The 19,944-nt window shown below is 36.7% G+C and overlaps 1 protein-coding gene and 1 pseudogene across 1 annotated transcript; one reads left to right on the top strand and one right to left on the bottom strand.

The window, feature by feature from the left end:
- Nucleotides 1-228: 228 nt before the first annotated feature.
- On the bottom strand, nt 229-718 carry LOC148758800 (large ribosomal subunit protein uL11 pseudogene; annotated as a pseudogene).
- Nucleotides 632-18,090, top strand: DDX43 (DEAD-box helicase 43). Its single transcript, XM_019749273.3, has 17 exons — nt 632-2,196; nt 4,591-4,646; nt 5,313-5,439; nt 6,291-6,419; nt 7,555-7,636; nt 8,614-8,770; nt 9,020-9,138; nt 10,119-10,229; nt 10,577-10,718; nt 11,162-11,262; nt 12,209-12,296; nt 13,338-13,465; nt 13,668-13,777; nt 14,288-14,426; nt 15,045-15,132; nt 15,728-15,880; nt 17,781-18,090. The coding sequence occupies exons 1-16, from the start codon at nt 1,857-1,859 to the stop codon at nt 15,842-15,844; spliced, it is 2,034 nt and encodes a 677-aa protein (XP_019604832.3). The 5' UTR covers nt 632-1,856; the 3' UTR covers nt 15,845-15,880; nt 17,781-18,090.
- The last annotated feature ends 1,854 nt before the right edge of the window (nt 18,091-19,944 follow it).

Below are 19,944 nucleotides of genomic sequence, written 5' to 3'. Positions count from 1 at the left end.
AAGAAATAGACAAACTAAATAGGCCTATAACTATTAAAGAAACTGAGTCAATAATTAATAACTTTGCAAAACAGAAAGCATCATGCCCAGATATGTTTACTGTTAAATGCTAAAAAAGTATTTAAGAAATTGTACCAATTTTCTACAATATCTTCCTGGAAATAGCAGAGGAAAAAATCTTTGTTGTTGTTAAATGATCTTTAATTGAAATATTTTCCTTTGTAGTTCTTAACTAGCTGGGCATTCCACTGCACCACTGTTGATGTCATCTGTGATGTCATGTCTTGAGGGTGGTGGCCATCAACATTGCAGCCCACAGACTGGGCAGTCCCCAAGATCTCTTTAATGGCTCCAGAGAGTTCTCGAGCTAAAGGCCAGCGCTGCGACTGTTGGGCAATGTTAACAATGTCATCAAAAGTGATATTTCCACTGTGTTTAATGTCTTTTTGCTTCTTTCTGTCTCTTGGTGGTTCTTTGAGGGCTTTGATGATCAGGGCAGAGGCAGCCCTCAATCTGGGCTGTCTGTTCCGAATGGTCAGTTTTACTGTGATCCTCACACCTTTCCAATCACTAGTTGTTTTGACAATCTCATCATCAACCCTTTTTGGAGACAGACCAGGGGGACCGATGTTAGGGGCCAGGGAAGATGTGGCACCTCAGATATATGACTTTGATCTTTTTGGGGGTTGAACTTTGGGGGCATGGAGGAGGTGGCTGGTGTCGAATGAACCCAGATTCAGGAGGATGGAAAAAAGTTGCAGCTCCGCCTCCTCTGAGCAGAAATCCGAAAAAAGGGAAAACTTCTTAACTCATGCTATTAGGCCAGCGTCATCCTTGTACCAAACCAGATGAAGACACTGCAAGAAAACCAAACTATTTCTCATGAATACAAATACAAAAATCCTCAATAAAATATTAGCATATCTAATCCAACAAAATTTCTTTCTAAAGATCATTACTATTATCCGTGTCAGATTAAAGATTAGAGAATTGAATTAAATGCATAACACATTTATCTTTTTATATATTTCCCACCAATAGTACTGTAATCCTGTTTGTTCAGAGATTATCACATTAAGAGTTATAATAATACGATGTGAGTTGATCCATTCAACCTGCGGTGGACCAGATTCAATCCTGGGCACAGACCATAGCGCCTAGCATTACAACAGACGTCTACTGTTATGGATGATTGACATAAGATTTGTTCAGACAATTTGAACATCGTAATCAAAGCAGGGGCACTCCCAGCTGGCTTGACAGCCTGGGATATGTCCACACACAGAGCCAGGTTGCAATGATTGGGAGTGCTTCAGGCATTTATTCAGTTTATTTCATTAGCTCTAAAACTACGCCAAACAGTCAAGTCAAGCGTTGCGTTGAAGTTTTACCTCAGGCCAGAGATTTTTAAACTGTGGGTCATCAAATTTGTGGATTACGACAAACATTTAAAAAACTAATATAGGCTTAAATATACCCAAGTGCTACTCACACAGCAATGGCAAATGCTGTTTTGTCAACTTTTTGTTTCAAATGTTTTATGTATGTATTGGGTCACGTTGTAAAAGTGACTGATATTTGAGACTCATGGTTAAAATCGTTTCAGAGACACGGAGACGTGGAGTATCAGGGGTGGGAATTTAGTAGGGCAAAGCACAAAGACCTCCAGGAAAGACTCACGCCCAAGAAGGTACAGACGTCGGCGCATTGACTCGCCCCCGCGAGCTCGCATGGTTAAGAGAGAGGATTGGTCAAACCGTGAAGCCCCCGCCCACAACATCTCGTCCGCCAATGGCTGAGAGGCCACGGAGGGGCGGGGCGAGCCTCGAGCGGGCTCCTTAAGTAGCGGCTGTGTGATGCCCTTGTATAGTAGCCGTGCGACGCACAGCCACAGTGCAGAGCCGGATGGAACGACGTCCGACGCGCCGGATCTTCTTCACGGAACCATGTCTAGGAAAGAAGCAGGCGCCAACGCCTCTTCCTGGGTCGTTGCTTCCCGTCGAAGCTCGGCACTGTCCCAGGCTCCGGCAAGGAGGCCGGCGGAGGAGCCGAATCGAAGAGGTCGGGGAGGCCGTAGGGGCGGCAGAGGTGGCGGCTGGAGGGATTCCTCCGGCCCCCAGCAGCCTGTAGCCGATGGTCCCCAGGAACCGCCGCTCTGCTTTGGTTTGAAGCAAGACTGGATTGGCGTAGTGATTGGTGAGAGCAAGAGGATGGGTGTGCTGGGCAGGGCCAGGAGAGGAGAATGGGTGGGGCCAGGGGCGGAGCCTGAGCAAGGGCACCGCCTCACTCTCTTCGCCTCCAATTAGCTGCCGCCTAGTGAGACTCTGGTCTCTCCCGGTGATATTTTAATACCCGCTGGTACTAAAATGGTGTCACTTAACGCACCTTTTGATTTTTATAGAGACGATATTTTGGGAGAGCAAATTCTTAGAAGACTTTGGAAATCTTTGGGCTGAAAGATCAGACCTTTGACAGATTATCCCAAAATGAACAAAACGGGTGCTGAAATCAATCTGAACACCGTATAGAGTCATTAACCAAAGATAAGAAGGTGGATGATATTATTATAGGGTGCTCAAAGCGTTAGCCATGTCTTGTACTCACGTAGTTTAACTTAAATGTGATTTATCTGCTGAAAAACAGGCTGTTGTTTTCTTAGTATATCTTGAGGCTTACAAATTCATTTTTGAAAAGCATTTAGAAAGGATTAGATTTGCCCCATGTATTACCATTAAGTCAGGATAAAATCCAACATTTGCCCATTAGGTATGGCATCTAATATTTTATTTTACCCCCTTTTAAGTTGTTCTGAATAAATGAACAGATTTTGTAGACTATTTTTTCTTTTTTTTTCTTTTTTTTAAAGTTTTATAACAGGTTGTTTGAGCCCAATTTACAACATATGCTAGGGAGCAGGATTTCAAATGCTCCAAAGAATAACAGCTTTGCAGCTTATGTAGGCTGCTATTACATAGAGCACTACCAAGACTGGTTGCTAGAACAGCCAGAGATTAATTGACCCCCCAAGATGGCTCAGTCTCAAAGATCTGAAGAGTGATGCTCCTTAAACGAAAGCCACTAGGTTTGCAATAAAAAAATCACTTACGTGGTGTCTGGTTGGCTCAGTTGCTTAGAGTGCAGTGCTCATAACTCCAGGGTCACCGGTCTGAGTCCCACATGGAACCAGTGAGCTACGCCCTCCACAACTAGATTGAAAAAAAAACCGACTTGACTTGGAGCTGATGGGTCCTGGAAAAACACACTGTTCCCCAATACATTTTTTTAAAAATCACTTAAGCACCTGTGAAGCACAAGCACTGTGCTAGAGAGCACTCACTGAAAAGGGTGTCCTGAAGCAGAAGTCACTTGGTGTTGGTTCTGGATCCAATTTTTAAAGATTGTGATAAATTCCCCTGAAATCTATGTAATTTTACTAACAATTGTAACCCCAATAAATTTTAAAAAATTGTGATAAATTCAACTTTAATTTACACATAATTTTAAGTGTACAGTTTACAGTACAGTATTAATTATAAGAGTAATGTTGTATAGTAGCTGTCTAGAACGTTTTCATCTTGCATGACTGAACCTACCCTTTGAATATCTCTCCATTTCCTCCATCCCCATCCCTGGCAACTACCATTCTGATATGTTTCTCTAAATATGATTACATTAGATACCCCATAGAAGTAGAATCATGCATTATTTGGTTTTTCATGATTGCCTTATTTCACTTAGCATAATGTCCTTAAGATTCATCCATGTTGTCACAAATGGCAAGATTTCTTTTTTAAGGCTGAAAACTTCCAGTGTACACATACGCCCCATTTCTTCATCCAATAATCTGTTGACATTTAGAATTGTTTCCACCTCTTAGCTATTGTGAATAATGTTGAAGTGAACATAGGAGTGCATATATCATTTTGAGAGCCTGACTTCCATTATTTTGCATAAATGCCCAGAAGTGGGATTGCTGGATCATACGGTAGTTCTATTTTTAATTTTTTGAGGAACCTCTGTACTGTTTTCCATAGTGGCTGTACCAATTTACATTCCCATCAACAGCGCACAAGGGTTCCCTTTTCTCCACGTCCTCCTGAACACTTGTTATCTCTTCTTTTTGATGATGGCCATTGTAACATATATGAGATGATTTCTCATTGTGGTTTTGGTTTGCATTTCCCGGATGATTTCAGCATCTTCACCATATATACTTTGTTGGACATTTGTATGTCTTCTGTAGAGAAATGTCTATTGAAGAACTTGGACCATTTTTTTTAATTGGAATTTTTTGTTGTTGAGTTGTACTGTGCAAGGTTTCCAATTTCTCCACATTCTTGCCAACACTTTGGATCTAATTAGTTTGCTTGGGCTGCTGACAAATCCTTAGTATCTACCTCCAGAAGAGGAGCCTCCTACCACCCACTAAAATTTGGAATAGAAAACTCTTGATTCCCTTTTTCCAAATTGAAAGTGATTATTGGACCCTAGGAACTTTTGTTTGGATGATTTGGGAAAGAACTAGAGAAGGTTCTTTGAGGAAGTAGGTAAAACCCCCTTTTAAAAAAAATTCTTTATTTTTAAAAACAGGTCGTGGTGGATCAAAAATAAGAGACATCCAGAGTACAACAAATACCAAAATAGAGGTAAGTGATCTGTGTTCTTAAATCCTTAAAGAGTATATCATTCATTCCTAACTCTAGTTTCTGCTCAGTTCTGTTAAGTTAGATGAGTTGCCAAAGCTCTTCATAGTGCCATTCTTTTCAAGAACTCACCTAAGCTGTGGTGCATTCCAGGTCTAGGTTTTTTGACTCATAGAGGTAAAAATTTTTAGACATAATCTGAAGAATGAGGTCTCTGGGGACTATTTATCATGCCCTTCCTGACCCCCACTCCTCAAACCTTGAACTGTTCCTGTTCCCAATCTCGGTTAGCAGCCATATCATTCACCAAGTTCCCAAGCCAGAAATTCTCCATATCCTAAAACCAGTCCATCATTGAGGCCTTTCATATTTCCTGTATTTCTCAGGGGAAATCACATCATTTGGTGGCATTTTCCCCTAAGTGAACCATACTGCTTCCAGTGTATGTCCTCTGACCATTCTCCACTGTGTCCAGAGAGGTCTTTCTAAAATACAAGTTATGGTTGTTCATGACCTTTTCCCGTAGAAAAGCCTTTTATGGTATCTCAGACACTGATTGATAGCAATCCTATGTTTACTTTATACTTTTGTACTATTTGAAGTTGAATGATTGTTGGAGGGAGTAAAGGTGAGGAGACTTCAGTCACCTATTTTTCCCCTTGTATCTAGATAATAAAAGGGTGTCCTGAAGCAGAAGTCAAAATTTTTGGCAGCAAGACAATGCAGACAAAAGCAAAAGCAGTGATAGATAATCTTGTTAAAAAACAAGAAAATTACAACTCACAACACAGAGTTGGTAAGTAATTTTTACCCATTAGAGCCCTGTAAAATTTTTTAAAAATTCATTCATTGTTATAAGCCATATTATAGCTGATATTCTTACTGAAACAAAGCTTTAGGTTGTCATCATTAAATCTAGTCTGTTATAGGACTTTTTTCTGTGGAATCCCAGAATACTTTTTCCTCCGATGAAAACACCTTGTCTCTGTGATTAAACCTAGCAGTTTTACTTGTAGCAACTGATGAGTGAAAAAACAAAATAACCTTTCAGTATATTTCTCTTAATGATAGAGCAAGGATTAGTCCTGCTGTTCTGTCTCTATGGTCTCTTCCTTGGAACATAACTGACTTTGAAAATTGCCTAATTATTTGGTATTTAAAAAATCGCAGATCTACTTGGACTAGAGAAAAAGCCATTATTGAACCACTTCCAGAAGCAACAAGGAAGTAAAATGAATAAAGTCTTGGGTTCAAATGGCAGCATTGGCTCTTAGTGTTTCTTGGGAAGAAACCTCTAAGAAGTCTGTAAGACTCCATTTCTTCATCTGTTAACCTGGAGTAACATCTACCTCACAGGATTATTGTAAATATTAAGTGATATGTGTGATTTATTAGTAGACACTAGGCTCTCTTGCTATTTAACTTTTCTTCTCCAGTAAGTTAAAAATGTTTCCATTTCATAAACCTGAAGTATATAACTAATGCCAGAAACCATGACCAGAATTGTCATGGTAATGTAACAGTAAAACTCTAAATATTGCAAGCATTATTGTCTGGTTGTTAAAACACAACATAGTAAAATGGCTTTGGGGATTTTGAATTGGTGGGATTTATTTTGAAACTAATTTGGTAAAAATATTTTAACAGATTTTGTTACATTCCAACCTTCTGTTCGAAGAGATGTAAGGACAGATGGCAGTGTTACAGATCAGCCACTGATAGATTGGGATCAAATTCGAGAAGATGCTTTGAAATGGGAGGAAAAAAAGTGGGCAGGTTAGTGCTGTATTCTAACATATACATGTGGTGTTGATGTTTCTCTTAATTGAGATTTTTATCCTCTGTAAAATGTGTTACTTTCAGTAATAAGCTCTATATGAAAAATGATAGTAAGATTTGCAATGCTGCAATTAGTCCCTAGGGCATGATACTTTCTATGTTATGATCTATGCTATAAAATATTAAACTTATTTACACCTTATTTGAGGTCGCAAAAGTTTAACAAAATAGAAGGAAAATTGGGCCCAAGGGGAATATGAAGGGAATTAACTTTCTGACCATAAGTTGTTAACATTGTTGCTGTGATTAAGCAAAAGTTGGTCTTGGAGTAACCTGGCTGACAAGTGCAAAATAAAAAGGGAACAACATTTAATAGAGCGTACTGTTCTTGAGAAGACACAGGTTTTTAGAATTTGTTTAATTTTAAATGAAATTCTCACTTGGAATAATATATGGAGTATAATGTTCCACATTATAGTTACCAAATTCCAGAGTAAATTTGACTATCAGAATGAGGCAGCAATACAACATCGTTCAAAATAAAAAAGCGAATGCACTAATATGTGACAAATATTAAAGATGATTAATACCGCTATGGTAGTCAGCCTGTCTGCACATTGTTTTTTTCATTGCCACCTCAACAGTATATCTGTTGGGGAGATTTGGAATGGGAGACGAGAGAAAGGATTTAAGTTTGGAGGACGAATGATAGGCATTTAAGAAAGAAGAAAGTAGCTTCTGAAATTAGAGTAAGGATACGTATTTTATTTCTAAACAGTAATGAGATGGACCTTTGAAGAAAAGATAAAATCAGTTTACTATGTTTGAGAGCTTTATCAATTGTGATGGTTCTTGTAAAGCATAGTTTCTTTTATTTTATACTTGATTAATTTTATACTTAAAGATCTCTTTCTTGGATGAAAAAACGTAACTAAAACACAAACCAAAATGGGAGATCTCCTAGAGTCTGGCATAAGCCTGGCTGGCAAAGTGTAGAGCAACTGTGTAAAACTCTATGTGTGCAAGGAGAACTTGATATACATTTTAATTTGATTTCTGTTAATTGAATAAGTGTTAGTGAAGTGTAAGTTCTCATTATTTATTGGAGTTTGAATTTTCACATTTGTCCCAGATTTACCTCCAATTAGGAAAAACTTTTACATGGAGTCAGAAACAACAAGTTCAATGTCACAAGCACAAATAGACAATTGGAGGTGGGTAGTTTGATTACTTCTTTAAGTTTTGTGTAGTTATGTTATTAAATTAACTCAGTAGGCAAAGATTTGAGATGATTGCATTTGAAGTTTATATCTTTCATATTCAAATGAAAACTTGATTGCATCCTACATGGTGTTTTAGAGCATTGCTATCCAATAAAACTTGCTGCAGAGATGGAAAATGGACTATATTTGTGTGTCTGCTAGAGTAGTTGCTATCCATATACAGGTATTGAACACTTAAAATATGGCTAGTATAATTGAGGAACTGAATTTTCAATTTAAAAATTTAAATTTAAGGACATGTGGTGAGTGCCTGCTGTATCGAACAGTTTTAGAGAATTATTTTTATACAGTTGTTGGAAATCATAAGGAATTGACCTGATATCTGAATAAGAGAATACTTTTTTACTCTTCAGTCCTTATTATCTGGAATTAAAAGGTCCCAATGGCAACATTTTTTTTTCTATTAATATCTGTTATAAAACTAAGATAGTATGGTACAGCAGAAAGAACAGTTATTCTGGGATTGGAGTAGGGCTCAGACCTTGGACAAGTAACTAATGATCACCTGTCAAATGAGAATAATTCCCACTTCATAGGATTGTGGAGGATAACTTAAGGAAATATGTGTGGAACATTGTCGGCCCTCAAGTATTTGCCAAATCTGATTTTGAATCATGAAGCACATATTTTTCAGGCTCTATTCTTAACCTTCCCATGAAACTTTCCATGGCCCATTCATACATACAATGTAATATTTTTTCTTTTCTCTGCAACTATTCTGATAAGAAAAAAAAATGGGCTTACTTCTATTTCTTAGTAGTTACATTTTATTATAACTTTACTAACAGTCCGGTTTTAGTTAGTTGCAGTTGAATTTCTAGATATGACCTGAACTAATGCCGGAAGATTTCTTGCTTAGGGAGTAAAGTGACCAAAGCCACTAATATTCGTCCTATTTTTCCTTAAAGGAAGGAAAATTATAATATAACGTGTGATGACTTGAAAGTTGGTGAGAAACGTCCTATCCCCAATCCTACTTGTAAATTTGAGGATGCCTTTCAATGTTATCCTGAAGTTATGGAAAACATTAAAAAGGCAGGTTTTCAAAAGCCAACACCAATTCAGGTATGTTGAATAATTTTTTAATTCTAATATTTCACTGACCATTTTTGCCCCCCCAAACAATATCTTATTATTAGAAGTTAAATCATCGGGAAGCAACTATCTCTAATGAGCACTCCCCCAGCACCTCCTACAGCACCAGTACCTAGCACTCAGAAAATATCTGTGGAAAGAACTTAGGGGTTGGGAGAAAAGGGACACTTAACAAAAAGAAATGCACTTTTTATTTTACTATTTATCATTCTGTTTCAGTCACAGGCATGGCCAGTAGTTCTACAAGGAATAGATCTTATAGGAGTAGCCCAAACTGGAACAGGGAAGACATTGTCCTACTTAATGCCGGGATTTATTCACCTTGACTCTCAACCAGTGTAAGAATTTCTACAACTGGGTTCTCTTTGTAGGGGTTTAATCGATAGGGATACCAAAAAAAAAAAAAGCAATAAAAGTTCATTTCATATATTGCTTTGGTCAAAAGATAATGCAGGGGGCCGGCCGGGTGGCTCAGGCGGTTAGAGCTCCGTGCTCCTAACTCCGAAGGCTGCCGGTTCGATTCCCACGTGGGCCGGTGGGCTCTCAACCGCAGGGTTGCCGGTTCAATTCCTTGAGTCCCGCAAGGGATGGTGGGCTCTGCCCCCTGCAACTAAGATTGAACATGGCACCTTGAGCTGAGCTGCCTCCCGGATGGCTCAGTTGTTAGTTGGAGCGCGGGCTCTCAACCACAAGGTTGCCAGTTCAACTCCCGCAAGGGATGGTGGGCTGTGCCCCCTGCAACTGGCAACTGGACCTGGAGCTGAGCTGCGCCCTCCACAACTAAGACTGAAAGGACAACAACTTGAGGCTGGGCAGCGCCCTCCATAACTAGGATTGAGGGAGCAACAACTTGACTTGGGAAAAAAAAAAAAAAGAAAGTCCTGGAAGTGCACACTGTTCCCCAATAAAGTCCTGTTCCCCTTCCCCAATAAAATCTTTTTAAAAAAATAAATAAAAAGATAATGCAGGGAAATGCACTTGTATTGTGCTCATCAAAGTATAAATTGACAAAACATTTTGGGAAGCAATAGGTGGTATGTACCAAAAGTCTTAATAGTGAAACACTGGAAAGGAATTTTTTAAATTATGTCCAGTACAATTGTGTGAGAGAATGGTTGACACAGGAAAGCATTGGCCATGTTAAATAAAAAGGCTTTATCTGGGCCCCTGGATTTTTTTGTGTGGCTATTTTTCTATATTTCTCCACTTTTAATGGTGAATGTATGTGACTTTGGCACTCATTTCTACAAATTTTCAAACACCGAAGGAATGTACCATGTATCTGAGACAAATACTTAAATCTGTTTTCTCTCCTAAGAGCCAGAGAGAAAAGGAATGGACCGGGCATGTTAGTCCTTACACCTACCCGAGAATTAGCTCTTCAAGTGCAAGCTGAATGTTCTAAGTATTCATATAAAGGTCTTAAAAAGTAAGTCATTTCTTTGGCCATCCCTGCACCAGCATCTTAATCATTTGTAGCTTTATACATTCTCCCATTCTTTTTCACACATTTCAAGAATCTGATTGGCTCAGCATGGATCAGGGGTGGGGTCAGTAACAATGATACAAATATGGCTCTTTCGGGGACACATCATTGTGGGTTGATGGCTGTGGATAGTTCTCAAAAAGGGGCATAAACTACCAAAGGCATCAGATACTTTTTTTGATTTTATATACGTTTTATTTTGTTATACCCAAAATGCTTCAGTTGGTTGGGATTTTGAGTTGTGATGGGATATTCGTTACCTGAACATTAACCTCTATTTTTTTTTAAAGTGTTTGTATATATGGTGGTGGAGATAGATATGGACAAATACAAGACCTGACAAAAGGTGTAGATATCATTATTGCAACTCCCGGAAGATTGAATGATCTGCAAATGAATAACTTTGTCAACCTGAAAAGCATAACCTACTTGGTAATCAAATGGAGTAGGGGTTTGGGATACTGGGAGGAAGAACTGAAATAGTCTTTTAGAATGGCTGTCCATTTTATAATGGTTTTTTATCATAGGAATATTTCCCATTCCCTCTCATATGTTAAAGATTTTAAGACAATTGTATTTTAATGTTTTTTTTATAAATGCTGGGAAATATAGATATGTACAAGAATATTAAAATCCACATAGATATTTTAGACGTAATTTTTTTCATTAAATAGATTTAGAATCTATTAGCCAACTTAAAAAAAAATCAATTTATGTTACAACTACAGACAGCTTTTTTTCTCCTAGAGAATTTAAAACAGTGGCTTAGATAATAGGGGAAATGAGAAAAAAATTACCTCTTAGTGTTATGAAGAGAGAGCATACATATTAGCTACCTCTCATATCTAATCTAGCCACAAACATTTTTAATGCAGGTATTAGATGAAGCTGACAAGATGCTGGATATGGGATTTGAACCCCAGATAACGAAGATTTTATTAGATGTGCGCCCAGACAGGCAGACTATTATGACAAGGTAGATATATGCCTAATTGCTAGTCTGCGGAATAGAATCTGTTCTTTTTGGTTTATTTTCCCACAGGATTTTTAGAGCATTACTTGAAAGTATTTCGAGATCCTTAGGTGAAAGACATCGTGTCATCACTTACATAGCAATTCAGTGTAACAGTGTAACAAGGACTATTGGGTTTCCTAAGTTACAGATAGAGACTTCTATAAAAACGTAGAGGGGACTCCTGGAGGGGAAGCTGTTTCCAAGTGGGGTCTCATATTTGAAGAAGTGATCACCTGTCTTTAGAGGTCAACATTTGATTACTGAATATGTTTTTGCCCAAGATAAAACTGAAGAAGTAAGCATTGCTATTTAAATGCAGAGTGATCTGTGCACTATTTTCTCCTTTGTATCATTAGCATAAAAAAGAATAGTATATAATTGAGGAAATATACAGAAATTCCTCACTGTTTTCTTATTAATCTTCTCATCAGTCACTACTATGAAAGTATAAAAGGTGGTTACTTACTTGAAGAAACATTTGAATTTACATATCCTTTCATCAGTACACTTTAAAATGTTTTTATTTGGCATAAGCACTTAGTTTTGCCTGCTGACATTGTATGAAAAATACAAGGTTTTTTGTTTTTTTGATTTTTTAGAAAGACCAAGAGATAACTAAAACTTGAATTCATTTTGCTTTTTCAATGGTTGGAATTTAAAGTATAAGTGTCCTTTACCTTGGGTTTATAAACCTATTTATTAAACATATTTAAAGGTTTTTATCTGGTAGCTTCACTATAGTTGAGCAAATTTTTGTGAAGTATACATTTTCTGTAAAATCTGTCTTATGGAAAAATACTAAATTTGTCTTTCATGGGCAAATTGGTTCATAGCATTCTTAGGGAAACTTAGTAATGTTTGACTTATAATAAATTTTTAATGTTTCTGTGTCATGTTTTGTTTCCAGTGCAACATGGCCATATGCTGTCCGTCGACTTGCACAATCTTATTTGAAAGAGCCCATGATTGTTTATGTTGATACTTTGGATCTAGTTGTAAGCCTGTTTTTTTATTATTATTAAAAATATTTCTTATTAATTATAGAAACTTTAGTAGTTTTTGTTTTGGCATGTCTCCTCTGCCTTAATTTTAGAGCAAATACTAGATACATGATTTTATCTGTAACTCAGTATATATGTCTAAAAGACTAGTTTAAACATATCTATAGTACAATTATCTCACACCTGAAATTTTAATACTCCTTTAATACTATCAAATATCCAATCAGTGTTTTTATTTTCCTAATATTTCATGTCTCATTTTAATTAACCCTGTTAGAATCAGGTTCTAAACAAGGTCTACATCTGTGCACATATTTAACTGGTGTTCTCTGTGAAGTTAGGATAGATCAGTGGGTGAAGATGTTGTTGGTAATTATATAATTTATAATTAAAGATCTCCATTATATCTCTCTTTCGCTATGAATTTCTCTGGCCTTTCACTTAATAGTTGTAATTTGCCTTTCAGTTAATCATTAATAAGAATTGACCATTTTTACTTACTCACTTGTAATAATGGGTCATTGCCTAGGCTCATTTCATTAGGTTTCATGACAGGCAGGATAAATGCCTGGTTCTTTCCTTTCATTAAATGTTATTAAAATCTATTTTATCTCTGTGTCAAAAAGTGGTACCAATGATATTTTGAACTTTTGCATTAAATTGTCAAAATACTCATTGAATGGAAATTCTTGTGTGTAAGGTGATCATCTTCTTTCATTGTAAGGGCTATACCCAAAATTCATGAATGTTTTTGTACGCTTAGCCTCACCCCATGGTTATTTCTTTTCCTATAACGATAACCAATTACTTTCAACATTCAAGAGTTTCCAACATCTCTTGAGTGAATAAATAATAAAAAGTAAAAAGCCAAGCTAAAAATCCTTGAGTAGAAACAGGTAATTTTGCAAGGATCTGCCTTTTTCCTGTTAGCAGTTTATTAAAACGTTAACCAATGATAGAAATAAGATGTATTTTGAGCCACGGTATGGGATTTCCCCATCAATGCTGATGTACTATGATCTTTGAATCTTTTAGGCTGTAAGTACTGTGAAACAAAATATAATTGTCACTACAGAAGAAGAAAAACGATCTCATATCCAAACTTTCCTAGAGAGCATGTCTCCCAAAGACAAAGTTATAGTGTTTGTCAGCAGAAAAGCTGTGTAGGTATTTTTTTCTTTTACATCCTTAATCATCAGTCAAATTGATTTATTTAGCATTATTTCTGTTTGTATACTAATTTCAAGTGGGGGTGTATATGTCTTACAGTATGTCATTTCAGACTTTTGCTAATAAAGGTAAAATAGTGAATTGATGGTGGTGTTAGAATAAGCTGTTAGAGTCACTGACTATCTTTTGTTTCAGTGCTGATCACTTATCAAGTGACCTGATTCTCCGACATATATCAGTAGAGTCTCTGCATGGTAACAGAGAACAGAGTGATCGAGAGAGAGCGTTAGAAAACTTTAAAACAGGTACATTTACACAATTATTATTTGTTGCATTGTAAGAGTATACAAATGCATGTGGTTGGCTAAGTGATAGCTCCTTTTCATGGAACCCATTTCTAAGTTCTGTCCTCAGCTTACAGGTCCCAAAACTTTACTTGTTAGAGCTCTAAATATTAATCAGACTGTCAGAACAATCCAAATTCAAAGAGCTAATGTTTAGACCTGGATGTCAAGGTAATAATTTGCAATGGGAAATTATTTCTATAAATTACCTGAAAGGCTTATATCTCTGTGACATGGCTCAGATGATTCAGGGACCATTTGCTGAACCGTGGTATCTATTGTGTTGTAACTTGCCAGCAGTTAAAAAGAAAGACTAACTATCCCTCTCCCATTTTCACTACCTTAAGTGTTTTAATATTAAAGGCAATAATAGTTCACCTGGATAGGTATTAGGGGAAAATACACTTTCTGATCGGTCTGGGGTTGGTTTATGCCAGAAAGTGTCTATATTCTTTGGGCTTTACTCTTTAGGTAAAGTGAGAATACTGATTGCTACTGACTTAGCATCTCGAGGTCTCGATGTCCATGATGTCACACATGTCTATAATTATGATTTTCCCCGCAACATTGAAGAATATGTGCACAGAGTAGGGCGCACTGGAAGGGCAGGGTAAGTAAGCGTTGTCTGCCCATGAAAGAAGCCAGCCCTGGCTCCTCATTACCTCCTCAGACATTTTGACCTAGAAAATGGCTTTATTCTCTTGCCTGTAAATTGAGCTGCCTTAGAACATGCTTTGCTACTTGATTCCTATCCAGTTGGCCTGTTCCAGGTTCAGCCAGGCCTGTTATGATCAGCTGCATGTAACTTTCCGTCCACTCTTTGCTTTGTACCTATAGTGTCACAAAACTGACTTACAACCAGTGGTTACTCCGTTGTCAAAGCTGGCATGTGTAGGAGGACCTTTTCTCTCCCTGAGAGCACTACTGTCATAAACCCCTTCTAATGTGCTGTTTAAACAACTGCAGATCATTTAGATTCCAAATTGCTTTTTTATTTTTTTTAATTTGTATTAGAATTTATTTAAGCCAAGCTGACGACAGCTACTGGGAAGCAAGATCTCAAATGCTCTCCCAAATTGTTCTTTGAATGATGCTAAATCTTGATATACAATACATATTTGGTCTTGTGAAAGAGTTGAGGTTTTACTGCTGCTGTTTTTATTTCAATTTGCTAACTGAATAAGATAAATTGTAAATCAAATTACCTGAGTTTTTTTCCCCATTAAAGGAGGACTGGAGTGTCCGTTACCCTTATCACTAGAAATGATTGGAGGGTTGCCAACGAATTAATTAACATTCTGGAAAGAGCAAATCAGGTGAGAATAAAACTCATTAGAATTCTACCTCATATCACTTATCTAATGTTCAAATAACTTAATTTATTCTAAGTACTGGGGCTTACTACTTACCAGGAAAGACAGATATTTAACAAGTAATTGAACATGAGGGCAGAGATAAGCAACTATAATAGCACATAATTGCGGAACCTAATCTAATGGGGGTGAGCATCACTGAAAACCCTGCTGAGGAAGAAACAGTGAGTTGAGAGAATTGTAGAAAAATGGGATAAGTGTTCCAGCAAGGGACATACTCAGGCCTAGAGATGAGAGAGCACAGAGTAGCACCAGGTGAGGCATGTTAAGGTCACTGGGAAGCAACTGGGGGCGATACAGGCAGTGGATTAGTATAATGATGGGTGTTTTTAAGATCAGTCTGATACCTTAGCTTGAAGATAAATTCAGAGTTTAATATGTAAGGACACACATTTCATTCTGTTTGAAAGATATCATGTAATCCGCTATGGAGAAGATTCTCTGATTGAAATGATTTGGAGGCATTTTAGCTTATTGTAGAAAAGCTCTTATACCAAGAGAAAAATTTCAACACTAATAACACATTTAATGGTTTCAGAGCATCCCAGAGGATCTTGTGTCGATGGCTGAGAGATACAAGGCAAACAAACTGAAAAAAGAAATGGAAAAAAAGTTGGGGAGACCCCAAGGAAAACCCAAAAAGTTTTCTTATTAATGTCTTTGAAAAGTGGTACCAGCCTACTTATAGGAGGTAAAATTTGCATAACACATGGACTTTCAGATGCCTGTTTTCCTTAACGAGGCTTTGTTAGTATGTTTATTGCAATCGGCATTATCTCTTGAGTCTTTAACATAATAAATTATTAGGTGTTATTCTTTATCTGTTACCTAAATTCCAGTTAATATCTTTACAGTTAGAAGTATTAATTCAGAGTTGAAAAAATAAACTTTAAATTGTACAGAAAGACCAAGAGTGTAATGGATTGATGGAGGTATAAATTGTCATAACCTCTTCTGAGCAATTTGGTAATGTACCAATTAAAATACATATACCTTTTGATCCAGCAGTTCTTCTAGGATTATATTCTATAAGTATGTCTGCAAGTACAAGTAAAGATTTATTATAGCAATATTTGTAGTAGGACAAGACTATAATGTAAATGGCCAGTAAGGCACCATATGAATAAACTATGGAGAAAATATTTTTGCAAGTCATATCTTGTTAAGGGATTAATACCTACAATATAGAGAATTCCTAAAACGGAACAAAAACAACCAATCTGATTTTAAAAATGAGCAAAAGACTTGAACAGACACTTCTCCAAAGAAATACACAAATGGCCAACAAACATGAAAAGACCTCAACCTCACTCATCACTAAGGAAATGCAAATCAAAACCACAATGAGGGGCCGGCCTGGTGGCTCAGGCGGTTAGAGCTCCATGCTCCTAACTCCGAAGGCTGCCGGTTCGATTCCCACATGGGCCAGTGGGCTCTCAACCACAAGGTTGCTGGTTCAACTCCTCGAGTCCCGCAAGGGATGGTGGGCTCCACCCCCTGCAACTAAAATTGAACACGGCACCTTGAGCTGAGCTGCCTCCGGATGGCTCAGTTGGTTGGAGCATGGGCTCTCAACCCACAAGGTTGCTGGTTCGACTCCCGCAAGGGATGGTGGGCTGCGCCCCCTGCAACTAGAAAACGGCAACTGGACCTGGAGTAAGCTGCGCCCTCCACAACTAAGACTGAAAGGACAACAAGTTGAAGCTGAACGGGCATCCTCCACAGCTAAGATTGAAAGGACAACAACTTGACTTGGAAAAAAGGCCTGGAAGTACACACTGTTCCCCAATAAAGTCCTGTTCCCCTTCCCCAATAAAATCTTAAAAAAAAAAAAAAAAAAAAAAAACCACAATGAGATCACTCCACACCCATTAGGATGGCTCCTATAGGATCGCTGTTATCAACTAAACAGAAAATAAGCATTGGCAAGGATGTGGAGAAATGGAAACCCTAGTATGCTATTGGTGGGAATGTAAAATGGTGGATCATCCACTATGCAAAATATGGCAGTTCCTCAAAAAATTAAAAATACAATACAGCAATCCCACTTCTGGGTACATATCCAAAAAGAATTGAAAGCAGGGTCCCTAAGAGATATTTGTACACCCATGTTCATAGCAGCTTTATTCATAATAGCCAGAGGTCGGGGCAACCCAGGTGTGACTAACTGGATAAACAATGTGGTATGTAAAAGCAAGTTCTGACATAAGCTATAACATGGATGAACCTTGAGGACATTATGTTAAGTGGAAGAACATTATGCTAAGTGAAATAAGAACAAATAATGTATGATTCTACACACATGGGGTACCTAGAGTAGTCACTCAGAGACAAAGTAGAATGGTGATTACCAGGAGTTGGTGGGAGAGGGGAAATGGGGAGATGTTTAATGGGTAGAGTTTCAGTTTTGCATGATGAATAAGTTCTGGCAATTGGTTAGAACAATAAATACACTTAACATTTAAACACTACAACTGTGCACTTAAAAAATTGGTTAGGATGGGAAATTTAGTTTTGTGTATTTTATCACAATTAAAATTTTTTTAAATTTGAAAACAGCAGTTTATGTTCTTTTTCTACTTATTTTTCAGGACTCAAGATATTTTAGAGATACACTACTTAAGCTATATGGAAATATGGAACATACTGGCATTGTGAAGACTGATTCTTAATAGTGTTTTAAAATGTAGAATTCAATATTTTATACTTTAATCAAAAGTATTTAAACTTGAGTTGAAAATATTTTTCATGGATATTAAGGAATGTAGCAATTTTTTTTTTCACTTTTTACTAAAGTAAACTTTGTCTCTTGTAATGTTGCTGTATTAAGGCCAGTGTGTAAAAAGTTTAAAGTTTGTCATGGCAGGGAAAAAGATACTGTTAATTAAATAAAAATGTTCTATGATAAAAAGATAAGCTGATATCTGTCTTTCTAAATAGCCTTTTAATTTTGTGTTTGCTAAATATTTATTCAGGGGTACTTTTCTTAAGAGATTACACTTTACCTACATTGAAATGAAACAGTGAAAAGATTTCATGGGACCAAAATATACAACAGCTATTTCTTACATTTTAGCCAGTAGTTCTCTGCTAAAAAAATCTTAGGAAAATAATTTCATTTCCATGAAAGTTTCTTTGACTAATGATATTCCACAACTTTCCTTTACAGTTTTCTCTTATATATGATGGTTACTTGTATTAACATTTAGTATTTTTGTAGGTATTTATATTTGTGTATAATTAGGTCTTCATTTAATTTTAAATTACTCATTCGTGCAATAATAGTTTCCTGGTATTAGTGATAAAGACACTAATAAGAGAACAGAAAAGAAATAGATGAATTAGAAAATATAAGTTGATTCTTCAGTAAGATCTATCAAATAGATAAATTTCTGGTAATCTGAGTGGGAAAGAGGGAGCAACTCTCCCTGCTCTACCTACCTTAGGTATGTACGTGCATAAACTATAAGAACACTGTATTATATTACGTCAACAAATATGAATTCACAAGATTAACTACTTTATATTTTCCCTAGTTACCAAATTAACTCAGGTCGTTAAGCTGAATAGACAAAACAGAAAAAACATGAAAGATAATCAAGGGCCTTCAACAAGACAGTAAATCCTGCATACCAGAACATTAAAAAAAGATGTTTCAAAACCCACTCTATAAAACTAGCATAACTGACACCAAAACTGAAAAATAGCTTTAAATCAAGTCATTCTCACATAAATCTCTAGAAAATGACAGCAATCTGAATACTGCAATGGAATACAATGTAAACAATAGAAAGGATGAGGCAGTTCTATCTATACAAATGGAGTGATTTGAAAATAAAGTGAAAAATGTTTTATTAGACTATAGTCATCCCTCTGTATTGCAGGGGATTGGTTCCAGGACCCCACCCCACCCTCCACCCCATGGATACCAGATTCATGGATGCTCAAGTCCCCTATACAAAATGGTGTAGTATTTGCATATAACCTATGCAGATCACCCCATATACTTTAAATCATCTCTAGATTACTTATAATACCTAATATAAATACTGTGTAAATGTTGTATTGTTTAGGAAATAATGACGAAAATTTAGTACATGATCAGTATAGATGCAACCATTGTAGGCCTAACTACACTGTATATGTCAGCAACAATGTAACTTTTTCCAAATGTCTTTTAAATTTTATTTTTAAATTTATTTATTTTTAAGGAGGGTGCAGCTCAAAGTGGCCCATGCAGGGATCAAACCAGCAACCCTGGTGTTATTAGAACCATGCTCTAACCAACTGAGCTAGCTGGCCACCCCCTTTCAAATATTTTTGATCCACTGTTGAATAAATCTGTGAATGCAGAACCTGCAGATACAAAGAGCCAACTGTGTATGTGTACAGATAAGCATGTTCTTAGAAGGCTATATAAGAGGTATCAGTGATTGCTTTTTGGAAGATAAGTGGTGTCTGAGTAATTGGAGTGGAAATACTTTATTAGGTTACTGCAAAAGTAATTGCAGTTTTTGCAATTATTTTAACGGCAAAAACCACAATTACTTTTGCACCAACCGTATACTTTCACTGTCCTTAGGTACTTTTGGAGGTTTTTTTTTAGCATGTGCATATATCACCTGTCAGAAAAAAGTGAATAGTAATGAGGAAATACATTCATAATATAAAAATCACAAACATTTACCAAAAAGTGTATGATAACAAGAATAAATTTTTGTAAGAAACATTTTATTGCATGAACATATTTAAAAT

Source organism: Rhinolophus sinicus, chromosome 2, assembly GCF_057876585.1.
Source record: "Rhinolophus sinicus isolate RSI-liver-muscle chromosome 2, RSI-T2T, whole genome shotgun sequence".
Taxonomy (NCBI): Eukaryota; Metazoa; Chordata; class Mammalia; order Chiroptera; family Rhinolophidae; genus Rhinolophus; species Rhinolophus sinicus.
Note: the sequence above shows the minus strand (reverse complement) of the source record. Positions and strands in the feature narration are given on the sequence as shown.

Bases quoted from the DNA above. Each gene is read 5' to 3' on its own strand.
- DDX43 (XM_019749273.3), top strand. From the start codon at position 1,857: ATGCCCTTGTATAGTAGCCGTGCGACGCACAGCCACAGTGCAGAGCCG. The intron at 8,771-9,019 runs GTATGTTGAATA...ATTCTGTTTCAG, and splicing joins AAAAGCCAACACCAATTCAG to TCACAGGCATGGCCAGTAGT. The intron at 13,778-14,287 runs GTACATTTACAC...TTTACTCTTTAG, and splicing joins GTTAGAAAACTTTAAAACAG to GTAAAGTGAGAATACTGATT.